Source organism: Schistocerca americana, chromosome 10 (assembly GCF_021461395.2).
Source record: "Schistocerca americana isolate TAMUIC-IGC-003095 chromosome 10, iqSchAmer2.1, whole genome shotgun sequence".
In the NCBI taxonomy this organism is placed as follows: Eukaryota; Metazoa; Arthropoda; class Insecta; order Orthoptera; family Acrididae; genus Schistocerca; species Schistocerca americana.
Window position 1 is genome coordinate 169,954,850 of NC_060128.1, and position 17,989 is coordinate 169,972,838.

At 39.0% G+C, this 17,989-nt stretch overlaps 1 protein-coding gene across 1 annotated transcript in view; it reads right to left on the reverse strand.

The window, feature by feature from the left end:
- Nucleotides 1–11,904: 11,904 nt before the first annotated feature.
- Nucleotides 11,905–17,989, reverse strand: part of LOC124552543 (F-box/LRR-repeat protein 7-like) — a 41,928-nt gene continuing 35,843 nt past the window's right edge. Inside the window, exon 8 of the mRNA XM_047126860.1 lies at nt 11,905–12,436. Coding sequence (XP_046982816.1) covers nt 12,106–12,436 — 331 coding nt within the window. The 3' untranslated portion in view covers nt 11,905–12,105. The remainder of the gene's footprint in view (nt 12,437–17,989) is intronic.

The window sequence follows — 17,989 nt, forward strand, 5'->3', positions numbered from 1 at the left end:
ATAGATTGTGGCGCCTTATACCACTTCAGACATCAAAGACCGGATCACTGCTCATTGTTTCTCTTCAGTGCAAACTTTTACTGGAGTGGTCTATCTGCATCAAAGTGAAGGTAAATGCAGAAATTACAACCAGACTTTTATATACAGGATCACAACACCATAACAATAAAATAAATGAGGATGAAGGTTGGTATAAACAGTGTAAGAAAAGGTATGTCAATATTGCAGATAATTTTTGACTTACACTTTCATAACAAGCAGGTTTATGCAGAAGTATTGGAGAGGCTTGTCCAGTTTTATGCATGCTCCGCTGTACTTGTTTAACTGAAAATTCATCTAAAGATCAGAATTGTTTCATTACTGCAGAATAAAAATAAGTTCACTAGTTCGTAATTTCAAAGTGTTAAGCACTTAATGAAAAATGGAGAGAAGGGAACTTAGCAGGGATTTCGTTGGGACTGCAGTCATCCCCATCCAAAAACTTCAGAAACAGCTCTTCCCATTTCTTTTAATATGATTTTCATGTTCCCTGTCTTTTTAAGATTTGGCTTCAAATTAATCCATGACTTCATATTATGCACTTTTTTAATATTTGCACATCACTAATTTTTTTCTCTGAACATTGTCATGTAATGATGCTGAATTTACTGTAAACTTTGTCTTCTCCCTCCTTGCAGTTGGAGCTCGTGATTTATTTGTCAGTGAATAGTCTTTTTTTTTATTAGCTTGATTGGCCAGATTGAACCACTTGAGTCATTCTGTGTTCACCTTCTCTTTGAAGATTGGACTACTTGCTTCTTGTACTCAGTCCAGTACTTTTTCATTCATTCCGAACACAGTTTTCTTAACTCGTCTGAAATCTCTGCCAGTCTTCTGTGTGTCATTTCTGCTGAAAATTAATGATTCGTAAGGAGAGTGTTTTTGTTCTCTGCATCAGTAATTCTAAGACCAACTGCTTCAAGATCTTGCTGCATTTCTTTGACCCACTGTCCTCCTGTCTTCTTTCTGAGACTTCTCATCACTAGTTGTTTTAAAATCCTGTTGTCAGGTAGTTGTAAGACGTGAAAGAAATATGAGATTCTTTTCTTCTTCATTGTGATGGTGGTTGGGTCAATGTGACAATAGACAGTTTCATTATGGAGGATTTTATGGACTCTATCAACCTGGTATTTTTTATTGATGCATGTTCTGATAAATCTTTGTTCAATCTTGAGGAGTTGATTGGTTCTTCTTTCATTTTTAATTTTGAACAGATGTTGACAAGCATAAGTTGGTTCCAGGAGGGTTACAGTATTGTAATGTTGGATCTTAGTGTCTGTTGACAGGCATTTCTTAATTATATGTTAACCAGGTTAGAAATTGTGCTTTTTTCATTTTGTTGGTTCTATTTATGCATGGAGAAGAAATAAAAACTTTGAGGTTCGCCGATGACATTGTAATTCTGTCAGAGACAGCAAAGGACTTGGAAGAGCAGTTGAATGGAATGGACAGAGTCTTGAAAGGAGGATATAAGATGAACATCAACAAAAGCAAAACGAGGATAATGGAATGTAGTCGAATTAAATCGGGTGATTCTGAGGGAATCAGATTAGAAAATGAGACACTTAAAGTAGTAAAGGAGTTTTGCTATTTGGGGAGCAAAATAACTGATGATGGTCGAAGTAGAGAGGATATAAAATGTAGACTGGCAATGGCAAGGAAAAGCGTTTCTGAAGAAGAGAAATTTGTTAACATCCAGTATTGATTTAAGTGTCAGGAAGTCATTTCTGAAAGTATTTGTATGGAGTGTAGCCATGTATGGAAGTGAAACATGGACGATAAATAGTTTGGACAAGAAGAGAATAGAAGCAATCGAAATGTGGTGCTACAGAAGAATGCTGAAGATTAGATGGGTAGATCACGTAACTAATGAGGAAGTATTGAATAGGATTGGGGAGAAGAGAAGTTTGTGGCACAACTTGACCAGAAGACGGGATCGGTTGGTAGGACATGTTCTGAGGCATCAAGGGATCACCAATTTAGTATTGGAGGGCAGCGTGGAGGGTAAAAATCGTAGAGGGAGACCAAGAGATGAATACACTAAGCAGATTCAGAAGGATGTAGATTGCAGTAGGTACTGGGAGATGAAGAAGCTTGCACAGGATAGGGTAGCATGGAGAGCTGCATCAAACCAGTCTCAGGACTGAAGACCACAACAACAACAACAACAACAACATTTATGCATGTTGCTTTCTCACCCAAGTTGTGCAAAATAATTTCTCCAGTATATTTAAATTGTAGAACTATGTTAATTGTTTTATCATTTATGAAGATCTTATCTACGCAAAGAGGTTTCATGGGCATGATTTCAATTTTCTCAAAGGATATTTGTAATCCTACTTTTGAAGCAATTTTCTGGAGACTTGTGATCTGAGCATGAACTACTTCCATATCAAGGACTCAGAGAACTAAATCGTCAGCAAACCCAAGGCAGTTTGCTCTTATTGCTGGTTTTCCTCCAATTTTGATTTTACATGGATTTTCTTTTTGCCAGATTGTCATGATGTAATCAAGGGCCACATTGAAAAGCAAAGGGGACAATACATCACATTGTCTGAGTCCTGTTTCTATTGCGAAAGCTTTTTACATTCCTCCTCTAAACTTTACCTTTGAATTTGTGTTAGTTAAAGTTAGCTGAATGAGTCTTACCAGATTGGGATGGAAGCCATACGATCTAAGGCTTTTTAGAAGTGTGGGTCTATGAACACTATCATATGCTTTTCTTAAAATCTATGAATGAGACGAATAACTGTTTGTTTCTGTACTTGCAATACTCCATCATTAGTTTCAAGCTAAGAATTTGGTCTGAGCAGCTTCTGTATGATCGAAATCCTCCTTGATATTCTCGAAGTTGTGGTTCCAGAATGTTTTTGATCGTATTGTAAATTATGCAGGAGAAAATTTTGTATGTGCAGTCCAGAAGGGTTATTTCTCTGTAATTATCTGGGTTGATTCTATCTCCTTTTTTAAATAATGGATGGATTATTTCTGAGGTCCAGTGCTCTGGTATTTTCTCTGTGATCCACATTTCAATTAGATGTTGGTGGAGATTTATGACTGCAGGTTTTCCAGAATTGTACCAGATTTCTGCAAATACATGGTCTTCACCACATGCCTTGTAATTTTTTAGTTCCTGAATTGAGACCTCTACCTCATTGATAGTTGGAGGATCAATTGGGTCTGAGGTGGTTATCTGAGGTGGTTAGAATAAGTGCTTCGGTGTCTACTTGAAATGTTTCCAGTGGGTCATCACAATTTAAAAGTTTGTTGAAAGTGTTTGCAAAGATCTCTGCATTTTCTTGATTACTACGCGCCAATTTTTCTAACTTCTCTCTCAGCATCAATGTTGGGGACTTTTTACGATATCTCTACATCCACGCAGCCCACAATGCCATAATCAATGTGATCAGTTCATCTTCAATGAACTACGCACATCAACACATGTATGTCTGTGTGATGATGCGGTTTGGCTGCCTCTCACTTCCACATACTCTGGTTAATACAAACTGCTCTTGAGGGGACCCAACACTCTCATCATCCACAAGGGCAAGGAAGGAGGCATGGAGACAGTCTCAATGGAAAAACTCAAACTTGCCTTCATTGCTCTTCCCCAAGATGAACTACCATGCAACCCACCTGTGCCGACACCTGCAGCACACGCCCTTGTGACCACACCTGTCTTCACTTTGTCTCAAGTGACACCCTTGTCCCGCCACCTGCTACACTGCAAATTTTCATTGGCTTTGCTCTCTGAAACTCCAATAGTACTGCATCTTTGTGTGCCAACTTATGTCCAGGTTCCTGCCATTTTCAGCTCTGTCGAGAAACGGCCCAGCCATGCCTCTGTTCAGGTGGCCTGCCACAGGCATGAGTTTGTCACCACCTAAAGTCCTTGCGGAGGATAGTAGTCGGATGAGGCACAATGCGCCATCGATCCGGGCTGTAGTCTCTGCAGCTTTTCAAGGGGGGGGGGAGCTCCTTTGGTGACCACAATATTGACTAACTGATCAACGCCAGTGAAATGACTGTGTGCGAACTTCTTAGAGATGTATTCATGGCTTCTTAAATGTGTGTTGAGGTTTTATATATCTGTGCTCCTCACAAGTGTTTTGATGCTTAATAAATTGTTTACTGTGCTCTGTGACAGAGTGGTTCATTCATAGTTGAGATAACTCAGAAATTCCTTTCATTATCTCCTACATACTTTTTTGTGATCTACTTTTATGGGGGGACATTCTTATTTGTAACAAATTTTATTCTGACAATTCATAAAACCAAAAGTGGCGGATCAAGAATTCTTAAAAATCGCATGTATGAATGATTTTATTTTAGAGTTCAAAGTGTATAGTTAATAAATATGATTACTTTTCCAAAATGTAAAATACTCAGTCACCAAGAAGATACCTTTTTTCCCCCTTGCCTCTATGATAAATTGTATGAATGAAACACACTGTAAAAGTGAGACACTCTCGGTATTCCTTATTCTGCGGAATGGGACTGCATACATATGATCTTACATTCATTTGCATTTAAATCCTTTCCATTGGGCAGTGTTACATCAGCGTACATATAGTGTGATATGTGTCAATGTCATCAAAGTAAGACTTGTGTAAAGACAAATTTACATTTGAAATGCTAATTGGGGCATAATCCAACTTATTAAAAATGAAGAGGTATTTTTTAATATCTGGAAAGAGTGTATATTTTGATGTTCTACCAATACCATCAGGAGTGTTGAGAAAGAATACAAATAAAATGTGCAAGTCTAAATTTTATTGGTGAAAATATACATAATGTAGATGAATTTAACTTCAAGTGAGTCAGAATAAGTCAGTGACTATTCAGTTATAGTTGTGTGTGTTCAATGAGATAAAACGCAGGTATAGCACATATATCAAAATGTACTGGGTGGTTACATGAGGGATGTTCAATAAGTAATACAACATATTTTTGCTCAGGCCATTTTGGTTGAAAAAATGTGGAATTTGTTGTGGGACATCATGGAATATTCCTGTTTCAGCCCTACAGTTTCATGAAATTCCAGTAGGTGGCAGCACTATACATAACCTTCAAAATGGTGACTGTAACAGATTCGAATTCAAAGCAGAGAGCTGTCATAGTGTTTCTTTTGCAGAAAACCAGATAGTTGCAGATATTCATAGGTGCTTGTGGAATGTCCTCAGAGGGCTGGCAGTGAACGAAAGCACGGTGGGCTGGGCAAGGCACCTGTCAACATTGCAACAAAGTCATGCAAACGTGTCCAATCTCCCAGCTGCACACAGCTACAACACTTGCAGTGTTGCAGTATGCAGACACTCATTCGAGGTGATTGACAGATCACAATCAAACACATCACTTCTCAACTGGTCTGCTGACACATTTGCCCGCCAGATGGGGTACTCAAAGGTTTGTGCCCACTAGGTTCAGTTACAATGGACCATCTGTGTATTGTTGCTTGCAGGTTACAAGGCTTATCTTGAATTTTTTGTCGAACATCAGCACGTGCAATGAAATACGGGTTCTCACTTTGAACCAGAAACAAAATGGCAATCCGTGGCGTGAGCCACTCAACCTTTCTTCTGAACAAAAATTTCAAAGCTGCGCCCACAACTGATAAAGCCGTAGAGATAGTCTTCTGGGACTCTGAAGTCGTTATCATTCTGTTTGATGTAATCCCTCATGTGCAACAGTCAATGCTGAAGAGTATTGTGCTACTCTCAGGAAATTGAAGAAGTGACTTCTGTGAGTTCGTCACAACAGAAATGAAAACCAACTACTCCTTCTCCATGACAATGCAAGGCGTCACTGAAGTCTGTGCACCGGCTACCAGCTCACAAAACTTCATTGGGCTGTTCTTCCTCAACCACACTATAGCCACAATATTGCACCTTCCAATTTCCATCTGCTTTGCTCAATGAAGGATGCCTTCTGTGGGAAGCAGTATGTGGATCATGGGGAAGATATTGATGCAGCAAGGTGTTGGCTCGGGTGTCAACCAGTAGTGTGTTACCAAGGGGGTGTACAGGCCCTACAAATAAGGTTGCAAAAGGCCATCACATCGACTGGATATTAAGTTATATAATAGAGTTTTGTTGCCAAAAGAGTGGGGAATGTGAATGCAAAAGAGACACACACAGAAATGTTCCCAAATGTAATTAATTAGGAATGCAACACGGGCAGAAAAGGTCAACAAGTGAGAAAGGCATAATGTTGATATAATTAACTGCTGTGTATGCAATTTGTTCAATATGAGCACCGGAGACAACGATGACATGCTGTACAGTGCCTGATTTGCACCTGATGTCCAAATTTAGAAGTCATTTTTCCTCAGAATAAACAGGTTCTGCATTAAAATATCTACCAAGTTTCGCTGCCGTACAATAACTACAGCCTGCACAGGATATCTGAACACCTGTATTTTAATTGTAACCACCCTGTAATAAGCAGTTTATGACTTGTATTGCATTAGGGTGTTTTAGCTGTTGAAGCCATAGCTGGGTACAAGCAGGACAGGTTGCAACACCATGCAACAGAACAATAAAATTTTGTGGCATCCTACTTGTTTCCACATTGTTGTGGTCAGTGCATCATGGTAGTATCAAATATTTTGAAGAAGAAAATTTTGGTTACAGTTAGTCCAGCTTTGATGCCATGCTAAGCTATTGTGTCCAAGGTCATTCATCCATGCCTAACTACTGCAGCCTACAGCCATTTGAACTTCACTAAAGTAAGCACATCTTGGTCCCCCCTGCCATTTACATCAGCATCTCCCCTCCAACCTTCAGCATTGTCCTGTAGCACCAAGTTTCATGTTATCTTCTTGCCTGAATTATCTTCCAAACTTCCATTTCTGTAAAAGACCACACTCCAAAAAAGATTGAACACAAATTTTCAATATTAACAAATTTAACTCTTTCTGATACTTATTGCAACTCTGCATTTTATATCTTCCTACTTCAGCCATAGTGTTATTTTCCTACCCAGACAGAAAATTTCTTACCTAATTCCCTCAACCTCACTGGATTTAATTAGACATTCTTTGCTCTTGTTGATGTTCATTTCCATCTCTTATCAAGACAGTCAGCTCTTCATCCCTTGCCAACTACTACAACGTCATTGGTAAACTAAACTGTTTCTTCTTCTTGGACTGTAATCTCCAAATTTTACTTTGTTTTCCATCATAGCATGGTCAGTTTACAGATTGAACAGAACAACCCTGTCCATCCCTTCTCACTGCTGACCATACAGCAATTAAGCATCCAAGAACATGGTTTTGCAATGGGAGAACAGGGCAGCAAGTAAGTGCCAAAATTAGCAATATGATGTGGGTAGTAGTGGTTGGAGAAGGGGGGGGGGGGCCCAAAAGGAGAGGGAAGGTGTGGAAATAATGACAGACCAACTACTTTTTATAGAAATATATTTATTACAGAAATGTATACATGTTTCAGTAATATGAAAATATTCTTCAATAAATAAAATATTTATTCATGTATTCCAATAACATCAAAATACTCTATACTGAATTAACCAATTGGTTAATTTCAAATGCTAACACACAACTTGCAATGAAGGTGTAAATTTCACTCCTTGCACAAATCTGCCTTTACAAACTCATTGCTCATGTTGTCTTGCTGTTTTTCCACAACACATGGGTGTATCAAATTATTGAGAGGCAGACAAAGTTGTCAATTTGTAAAATCCAAGACACAAATGGACTCACCATTGGCCAGTACTTGCCTAACTGCCAGAGCTGCTAGTAGGAACACTTAAATAGAACACAGCAATATTTGCATTCAAAGAATAGATTCATTGTTGAGGGAGGAAAGAGGAATTGATTGGAGTTTGGATAGGGTGCCAGATCATCCACGCACCAAGAGGCTAAGATTACAATTACAAAAACATAGTTTTCAGTTATAAAGTGATGTATAATTGGTGGATTAAAAGAGGAAGTGAGGTTAGTACGATTTAGAGGAAAAGGGTTTTCCTTTTAGGGAAACTGAAGGAGAATAAACAATAAATATAAAATTCTAGCATACAGCCTGTAGGAAAAAGGGGTTAGGTGTTTGAGTAAAGTAAACTTCTCCAGAGTTCAGTGCTGACCAGGAGGATACTTGTGTGGCATAGAATGCAAACGTTATCTTGGGTCATGTCAGAGACCACACTTCTCAACTAGATGGCCTCAAATCAGACAAGTCTTCTGAAATCACTGATTCAAGTAATTTGGCAGTTTGGTAGTCATCCCCATAAAGAAAGTCATGCAGTAATCATGTCAGTTGTTAATATACCTCAAATTTTGTGTGATTACCCAGTTGTGGTGTTTAAGTACATGATTGCGGGTACATGCACAATGTAGGTTATACAATGGGAATGATGGTGGGTATAGAATCACTGCCCCATGGAAAGTGCCCTCCAGACAAAAATCATGCATGTTGCAAATGAGGTTACAGAGGTTGGGGAGGGGGGGGGGGGAGGAGGAATTGTTGGGAAGATAATGCAGATCCAAAAAAAGGTATCTACTGAATCACCAAAGGCCCAAGAGATTGTGTGTAACAAGAAGAATGCTTCTGCGATTATAGGTGCTGGAGAAGGCCCGCAGGGTAATTGTGGGAGATATACCACTTTTCAACAGGCACTGTGGCAAGTTTCTCAATTTAGAATCCTGTAAGGCAGACTGGCCAGTAAGTGACATTTGATAAAATTTAGGACAAGCTAACATTTAGACCACGATGGCATATATTTATATTCCAACTGTAGGAAAACAGTCACTGGTTCAACAAAGATACACAATAACATTACAACAATAATCACAGCCAATATAAAGCATCAGTTTTAGCACTGAAGTCAACAACATGTTACCAACAACAATGTTACAGAAAATAGCATAACAATATATAACATCAATAACCAGATCAAAGAATTTGTGCAGTACAAGCATATAGCAAATGACAGCCACTTATTTTGTAATAAATAAATAGAATGTACACTTGTGTGCACTATAGACGATCATCAGGATATACTTCATGTTTTGTTAAGAGTGCATTTAATTGTGATAGTTTTCCTGTTCAAACAATTACTTTTTATTGTCAAGGAATTATGTCACCTTATAGCTAACCATTATATATTTTTTTAAATTGTGCCATCAGCTTTTGCTGGGTAGCCAATATTAGGATTGAAAGCAATGCCAGCTAACAGGAAATAAAAATTGTAACCTAAATTTCAGATAAACTTTTCACATCTCAGTTTTATCTATATACTGAAGGTGCACTAGTGCTATGAAGTTTACAAATGGCTTCTTAACATGTTTGAATCACAACACAGTGTAACAGTTGACAAATCTGAACTACAAAATTTCATGGAAAGAGGAAACACTATAATATCACATCCTTCATGCACCTAAACACTAACAAAACTGATTTACCAACACACCTCGTCACATAATAAAAATATAACCATGGGGACTACATCCATGGCTTTTCAAAGTGACAGTTAATCCAGTCAAGTACTGCCAGGTTGGGGCCCCTGATATTGATTAAATTTGTTTGTTAAATTCACTGCTCCCCATTCACAGGTTTGCAAAATAAGTATGTAGATGTACCAACAACGCTTGCCAAATTTAACCTCACTTTTAAAGTATCTGTCACACTATGTCCATTTCCAAATGGCAGCAGAAGAAAAAACACAAGATTTTACATATGAAAGCTTTCAGAGCCAGTGGATCCTCCTCCTAGCAGAAAGGTTGAAGGGAAAGGAAGAAAGGTGAAGAAAGTACTGGAGAGGTTTAAGAGAAGGGGTAGAGTTCAGAGTAGTCCCTCAGAACCCCAGGTCAGGGGAGACTTACTGGACAGGGTGAGAACCTACAGCCTCTAAGAAAATTGAGTTAGATGGTGTTTTGATAATGGAAGTTATGTCCAAGAGGTGTTCGGTAAATCTCCCCTGACCAGGGGTTCTGGGTGACTTTTCTGGACTCTACCCCTTTTCCTAAACCTCTCCAGTCCTCTCCCTTCACCCCTCTTCCTTCCCCTTTTAACCCTTCTGCCAGAGGAAGGAGCACTTGCTTCGAAAGCTTGGATATTTGAAACCTTTTTGTATGAGAGGTCTTCTGCTGCCACTTTGATAGATTTTTATTCATCTAGTTACATTATATTGTCAAAAACTGATTATTTTCGTTGTTACACTGTATATTGTGTGACATTTTGACACGAGTGGGAATGGCTCCCAATGCAGACCAAGCAGTTCCTGCACTGCACTTACCACTGTGTATAAAGAAGAAAAATATAGGATGCCAGTTCAGCAAATGGTTGAAGTCTAGAGATAAAATCTAAAGTTTATTTTACTATCATAATGTGGGAACATATACATTGTCCAGAAAACTGGACAGCTACTTTATTTTATTGCACTTCCATCCTTAAGTTCTGCACATAATATTCATTTCCTTCTTAACCTCTTCCTGCATAATATATGGCAGAGAGATGCTACACCTATGCCGTTTTGGTAACTGCCAGTGCTCGTTTCTATTCAGTATCGTAAATTATGTAACAGCAGAAACTCAAGATACAGTGAGATAAATTTTAATGACAGCTCGTTCTCCCTAACACACACAGTGAAACAACAACACAAACAATGTTCACCATACTGGCAAATCTGCTGTCAATCACACTTTTTAGTGACCAGTCCTCCAACTGGTTTGATGCAGCCCACTACCAATTCATCTCCTGTGTCATCCTCTTCACCTCAAAGTAGAATTTGCACACTCCATCTTTATTTGCCAGATGTACTCCAGTCTCATCTTCCCTACAGTGTTCACCCTCTACAGCTCCCTATCGTACAATAGAGATTATTCGCTACGGTCTTAGCATACAATTCTGTCCATGCTTGTCAAGTGTTTTCAATATGTTCCTTTCTTTGCCAATTCTGTAGAGAACCTCTGCCAATTCTGTATGGAACCTCCGCATTCTTTATCAGGCCACCTAATTTGCAACATTCTTCTGTAACACCACATCTCATATGCTGCAATTTTCTTCTGTTTCAGTTTATCCACTGCCCACGTTTTGCAACCATAATGCTGTGCTCCAAACATACATTCTCATAAACTTCTTCCTCAAGGTAACACCTATGTCTGATACCAGTAACTTCTAATAAAGGTCAAACAGCAAAAAAGTACGAACTGTTTGTTTACAGGTGTCTTTACTACTAATTATACAATTACTAAGCAAAATACGAGGCAAAATACGCCATAGTTATGAGCAATGGCATTAGTAATTTTGATACGCAGTAACAACATTCAACGCAGTAATGTTCTGATGGTTCACTGAATATTCTTTGGTTTAAAATCTTAATGTGTAGAAAAGGAACAACACTTTATATGGGCATTAAAATTATCACGAAATTGCAGTGTCAGGTATAATTCTGCCAATGCCCTTTAACAACTACTAGTTGATCAGTGTTTCCTTTTTCACCATTTTATGTACAAGAACATGTCAACAAATCCCTTTTAATACCAAGGGATTTGCGGACAACATGTTTAAATTTCCTGCATACTTTTCCACAACTATTTGCAATTTCCTTACTTCAAAAGTCTGGCATCCTGAGGTCCAGTGATTAATTGGCACACTAATAATATAAGGTCATGCAGTTTGATCCCCCACTGATGCAAGGATGTTTTTCTTGTCATATATAACTGCTTTCGTCTCCAGCAATTGCATGCTAATGTGAAAAACTGAGCTACAATGTGGTTCATAACACATGTTACACTGCAAGTCCTGCAATAACTGCCCAGTTAAATCAGTTCGAAGGTCAGAGGAAGGCAATGGCACTGTCCCCAACAGCACCATGCCTAGTAAAGCACTGACTTGTTCAAACCAACACTCAGGTTGAGGACAGCTTTACTTTTTTAAAACATTAAATCACAGCAAAATCAGATTTAACAACAATGTTAAAAAATAAACAACTACTTTCAGTTTAACAGCATTTTGTAGTCAACTACAATAAATAGGCCGATAACATTCAGGGTTATCATTTTGATACACTTCACTGTTCCTCAGACAATTAGTAGCAAGAGACAGTTTCTCACTCATTCATGTTTTCCAGAAAGAGATCAGATATACCTCTTTCACCCCAAATAAGGTTTTCACCGTCGCTCTCACTATCGCTGCTACTGTTACTATCGCTGTCACTGTCATCATTTTCTGAACCGCCATCCTGCACATCATCTGCATCTCCAGGACCCGCATTCTCTTCATTTCCTTCCTCTGCAACTTCCGCGTCACTTTCGTGACCTTCCGTGTCGTCAGCCCGTTCTTCCTCTTCAATGTTGCCATGGATTTCGAGGTCGGGCATCTGCTCTGTCAGCCCTTCCGTGGCTTTAGGGTCACCTCGACACCACTGGATATTCAACTCCCTGAAATAAAAATTGAAACACTCCTGTTACTGTACTCATGCAAACTACTGAGGTACTTCTATACTGTGATGGTTTGTACAGCACTGATAATGAGATATTTTATTTGTGTATGTTTGGGCTCATATTTAAACAAAAAAGTTTGAAATGAATCTGAATGAAGGAGACAAAAGAGAAGAACAGTAAGAAAGGGAGGAGGCAAAAAAATATGGGGAGGGGGGGGGGGGGCGGCAGGCGCAGAGGTAAATGTAAATAAACAGGCAAATGGGGGAAGGGGAAGTGAAATACAAACTTGTGAGAAATTATTTTGGGAAGAATGTGTTTTGTTGCAGCATACAGTGAAAGATTGTTGAAGTCCTTCAGAAGCTGTGGGTTTGTTGCTCCCATATGGGTGATATTGGATAATGATACTGCTTCTTTGCAGCTCATTTGTGGGGATGGTTGGAGACTTAGGAGCGTGACTGACACTGCACAGAATATCTGTTTACTATGTTTGGGGGTTGTTCCCCTGCGTCAAACCTCTGAAAGAAAAACTGGTCTGTTGAAGAGAACTCTGACAGAAAATATTTTCAAAAAGTTCTGATATATTTTCATCTTAATTCTTTAAACAAGTTCAGTATTCTTATTCACATTGAGCAAATAGTAAAGGAAACAAGGGGAAACTTGGAAGAGGAATTCAAGTTCATGAAGACAAAATAAAAAAATTTGAGGTTTCCCAATTACACCGATTTCTGTCAGACAGCGCAAAGGACTTGGCAGAAAAGTTGAATGAAATGGATAATGTCTTCACTTCACAAAATAAGTCCTATGATGGACACCATCAGAAATAATAGAAAGATAGCAGAATGTAGTCCACACAATGCCAAGGGAAGAAGGGAACATATAAGGTAATGTGGTATAACCATGATTTGTCAAGTGAATCTGTTGTAGAATACATAATATGTGAGTAGGACACAAAGAGAACAGTCACAGAAGTCGAGGTAATGACTTCCAAAACCCTAGGGAACAGTCACTGCCTGTAAGTAGTGACAGGTTAGAGAGAAAGGGGGCAGAACGAAAGGAAAGGAGGATTACAGTGTGGAAGTTTGAACAAGAGAAATGCAAAGAAGAATTTTAGTAAATAGTAGTGAGCAACATACCAAGAATGAAATGCATGCAGCAGAGGAGGAATCAGGAAAGTTAAAAAATGATGGAAATTCAGAAAACCAGTGATAAACACTGGAAAGAGACCCTGATGGAATGACAGCAGGTGAGGAAGTTGCAAAGAAAAACAAAGCATTCTACATGTGTTATTTGGAGAAGACAGAAGAATGAAAAAAGGCATACACTTAGAATAAGGTGGCTACAGGTGATAGCAGGAGAGAAGAGGAAATGGATGAAGAGTGGACGAAAACTATGGAAGAGGACAATGTGGGGTATAAGAAGATCCCTATGGTATGGTTAAAGCTAAGAAAAAAGGCATGTTGGAAGATGCCAAATGATCAATAGAGAAGTAAAGGTAGTTTTAGTTGGTAATGTACAGGGAATCACAGATATGTGGATGGGATATTTTCAAGTGTTACTAAATGGCAATGGAAATAGGGAAGAGGAAAGTGAGGAGCAGATAATGTAGAGGATCTGGAGGTGGACGTAACTGTCTTTATCAATTCCACTACTGCTGTCAAAGAAAGGAGGAAAAGCATTCTTGCCCATGGAAGTAATTGTAGAGGTGGTGAGACCAGCTGATACTGTGGCAACAGTATGGAAAGAAAGGGCACCTGAAGGTTGAAAAAAGGACATCTTAGTACTAATTTTGAAAAAGGGTTGCAGGAGACTCAAAATTATAGGGCACGTAAAATGATGCATCGTACTACTAAATTATTTGAGATGATTCTGGAAAAGTACAGTAGATAAGAGGTGCACAGAGAACCAGTGACTAGATCAGGAAGGTCGACTGTGGATTCAAGAGCTCGAAGACAAACTATAAATATTGTAAGGATTTAATAATGGTTTTCCTAGACACTGAGAATATGTAAGATAGTGTGAAAGGTAGCAAGATGCCTGAAACCCTTAATAATAATAAGAAGAAGAAGAAGAAGAGTGGGGGAATTAGAAGCCTGATTACAAGAAGAATGGGAGGGGGGAGGAGGGAATTAGAAGAAGAATGGAGTGTACGAAGGAAATGTGAGATGGGTAAAAATAGAAGGAGAAAAGAGAGCCTGGTTTGAACAGAAAAATGACCTGAAGCAAGGAAGTGCACTATCCCCTCTACTTTCTATCCCCATTATGGATAACAATGACAGGTGTACTTGTACAAAGAGGAGATGAAAATAAGAAGTCAGTGGTATTTGAAGACGATTTAATGGTGTGGGTAAATGGAGGAGGAGAGGTGCAAGAAAGGCTAAATATACTTTAAGACAGAAAAAAGATATGCACAACCAAAGCATTTCTGAATGGCACAGAAATCTGTCAATGTAATTTGTGTGTACAGACAAGTAAATGATTACAATTTCAATTTCAGAAAAATTGGATGGTTCATTCCAGAGGAAGAGCTCCACAAACCGAGCATATCAATAACACCTTTGTCTTCTTCTGGCCCTTGTGTAAGCATATGTGCAGCTTGACACTGATTGTAGAGATGTTGGACACCCTCCTGAGGGACATCATGACAAATTCTGTCTAACTGCTAAGTTAGATCGCCATATCCCGGGCTGGCTGGAAGGCCCTGCCCATAATGCTCCAAACATTCTCCATAGGGGAGAGATTCGACTACCCTCCTGACAAAAGGTACGGCTTGAAAATCACGAAGACATTAGTAGAAACTCTCCCTGTGTGTCTTGCTGAAATGCAAGCCCAGTACAGCTTGCCACGAAGAGCAATAGAACAGGGCGTAGAATATTGTCGATGTACCACTATGCTGTAAGGGTGCCACACTTAACAACCAAATGGTCCTATGCTCGACAACAGAGTCCTGCTATAAAAAGAAATGGCACCCCAAACCAGCGCTCCAGGCCGTAAGGCACGCGAGAGTCAGGTCGGTATCCCACCATCACTTATCGACTGGTTTAGACTTGTTTTCAGTCCTAAGTCCCACTTTCAACAGAGTCTCGATGACCTGCGAAAACGTGTCTCGAGATGCCCCAGAGAGTGGTAGGATACCAACACGACTATTGCTTGCAGTACGGCCCATCAACCGGGAGTAATGGTCTGGGGTGCCATTTCTTTTCATAGCAGGACAACTTTGGTTGTCATTCGTGGCTCCCTCACGGTATAGCAGTACACTGAATATTCGATGTCCCACTTTGTTGCCCTTCATTGCAAGCCATCCTGGGCTTACATTTCAGCAAGATAATGCCCACCCACACACAATGGGAATTTCTACTGCTTGTCTTCATGCTTGCCAAACCCTACCTCGGCCAACAACATCGTAGGCTCTCTCCTCAGGCGTGAACATCTGGAGCATACAGACAGGACCGTCCAATCAGCTCAGGATTTTGATAATCTAATGTGCCACTTGGCCAGAATTTGGCACGATATCCCCTCATGAGTACATCGGACAACTATACATCAATGCCAGGCCAAGTAACTGCTTCCACAAGGACCAGAGATTGACCAATGCCTTACTGACTTAATTTCAGAAGCTTTAATTAATCTTTCACTTTTTCTGAAACTGCAATCATTTGTTTTATCTTTGACTTGTTCAGTATCACACATATATTAGGATTTCTTGGATCAATCAAATGCAGACAATCATGTGGTTAGAACATTGCTCTTGTAACCATGGTCAGTTTTCTGATGTTGGAGTTGTCACTTACAAACAGCTCCTGGATTGGTTCCTCATTGCTGAAGTAATAGTTCCCTCCTCAGAGTAGAAAGGGGAATTGTTTGGGGAAGGTGAGAATTAGGGCAGTTCACTCAAAACCCAGTATCAAAACAACTCAACTCACTGTTTCTGAGGATGAGGGTAAAATTTATCTGACTTATTAGGATATTTGGATCAATACAGTACAGAGTGTTATGGGGTTAGAACATTTAGTCGTTTTCAGTTTTCCAATTTTGAGCTATCACTTACGAATAGCTCTTGGATTGGTTCCTCAGTGCTACAGTAATAGTTCCCACTTCAGAACAGAGGGGGAATCATTTGTGGAATGTGAGAATAAGACATTTCATTCAGAACCCAGCATCAAAGGAATTCATCTTTCCGTAGGATGAGGGGAGAGATGGTTTTCCTAAACTTAAAATAGTTGGTTCCCTCACATTTTGCAGTTTTATTAACCTTGCTTCTTTCTTTTTTAATCGTCTCATAACTAGCTCTAGCTCCACCCTGAGGAGCAAACTACTGTTAGTTCCAAAAGCTAGCGTATTGTCATTTTTAATATGTGCCTACTGGCAACACTGAACTTTCAATTCCTCAAGATATGTTGTAGCTTTTTCCTTCTGATATGCATACGAGGTACGGCATTTAAAACCTTTTTGGACATATCTATATTGGAAGAACATACCTATTTAAATATTTTTCACTGAACGATAAATGCCACTAACTGTCCAAAATCAAAACAGTTTACAAACTATTGATAAATTATATCACAAGCAATACACATCAGATTAGTATGAAAGGAGATGCAGTTATTATTAGCTCTTCAATGAGAAACTTTTTTAATGGCGAAAATAATGATTCTCCAGAATATAATACATTCCTTTGTCCGTACTGGTCTACTTTCCAGCACAGATGTCACTGAAATGGAAAGCAGTTGGAACAATTCATTGGTCTGTTCATCAATGAATCAAACTACTTTTTGTGTTAGCCGGGAACTATGTGAACATAGTAGTATTTTGTTTCCTTCAAGATGATTTTTTTTTTTTTATGCGAGTCCTCTTGCCTCTCACCAATTCCGAGACTTGCTTGTCATTTCCCAACACTTTTTAATCCCTTTGACATTGGTTGATTACAAAGCTGTCCGCCACAAAAATAAAAAATAAGTTTAAGTATTTTTCCCTAGAGAACCCACATCTCTATACATAAAAGGCAATGTCCTGACTCACTAACTCATCATTGCCCATTCCAAATCACTAAGGGCAGAAACTTCAAACTTTTACTGCAGGCATCATTTAAGACGGGCTTTTACGAAATTCCACCCCTAAGGGAGTGAAACAGGGAATGAAAAGTTTCCTTAATTATTTCATTATGAAAGTATTTTCAAAGCTAAATCAATGACAATTTGTATTTAATTACTGTTAGAAATAAAAACTACAAAATTCACTGTTTTTCTGTTTTTGGAAAATTAGTCCCTAAAGAGGTGAAATACATGAAAATTTAAGAAATTTTTTCTTTATATTAACAATTTTAAAGCTATGAAAATTGGCATTTCACTTGTCAGTTAAATATAAAGACATGTGTGTTAGGAGATGACAGTTTCTAAGGAAATATCATCACAAGAACACACAACACAATTAAACACCTTGGACTCGGAATGAGGTACTGCTAGAAGTAAAGACGTCACAACAGGTTGCGAGTCGTGCTCAGGTAGCTCAGTCAGTAGAGCACTTGCCTTTCACCGGCAAAGGTCTCAAGTTCGT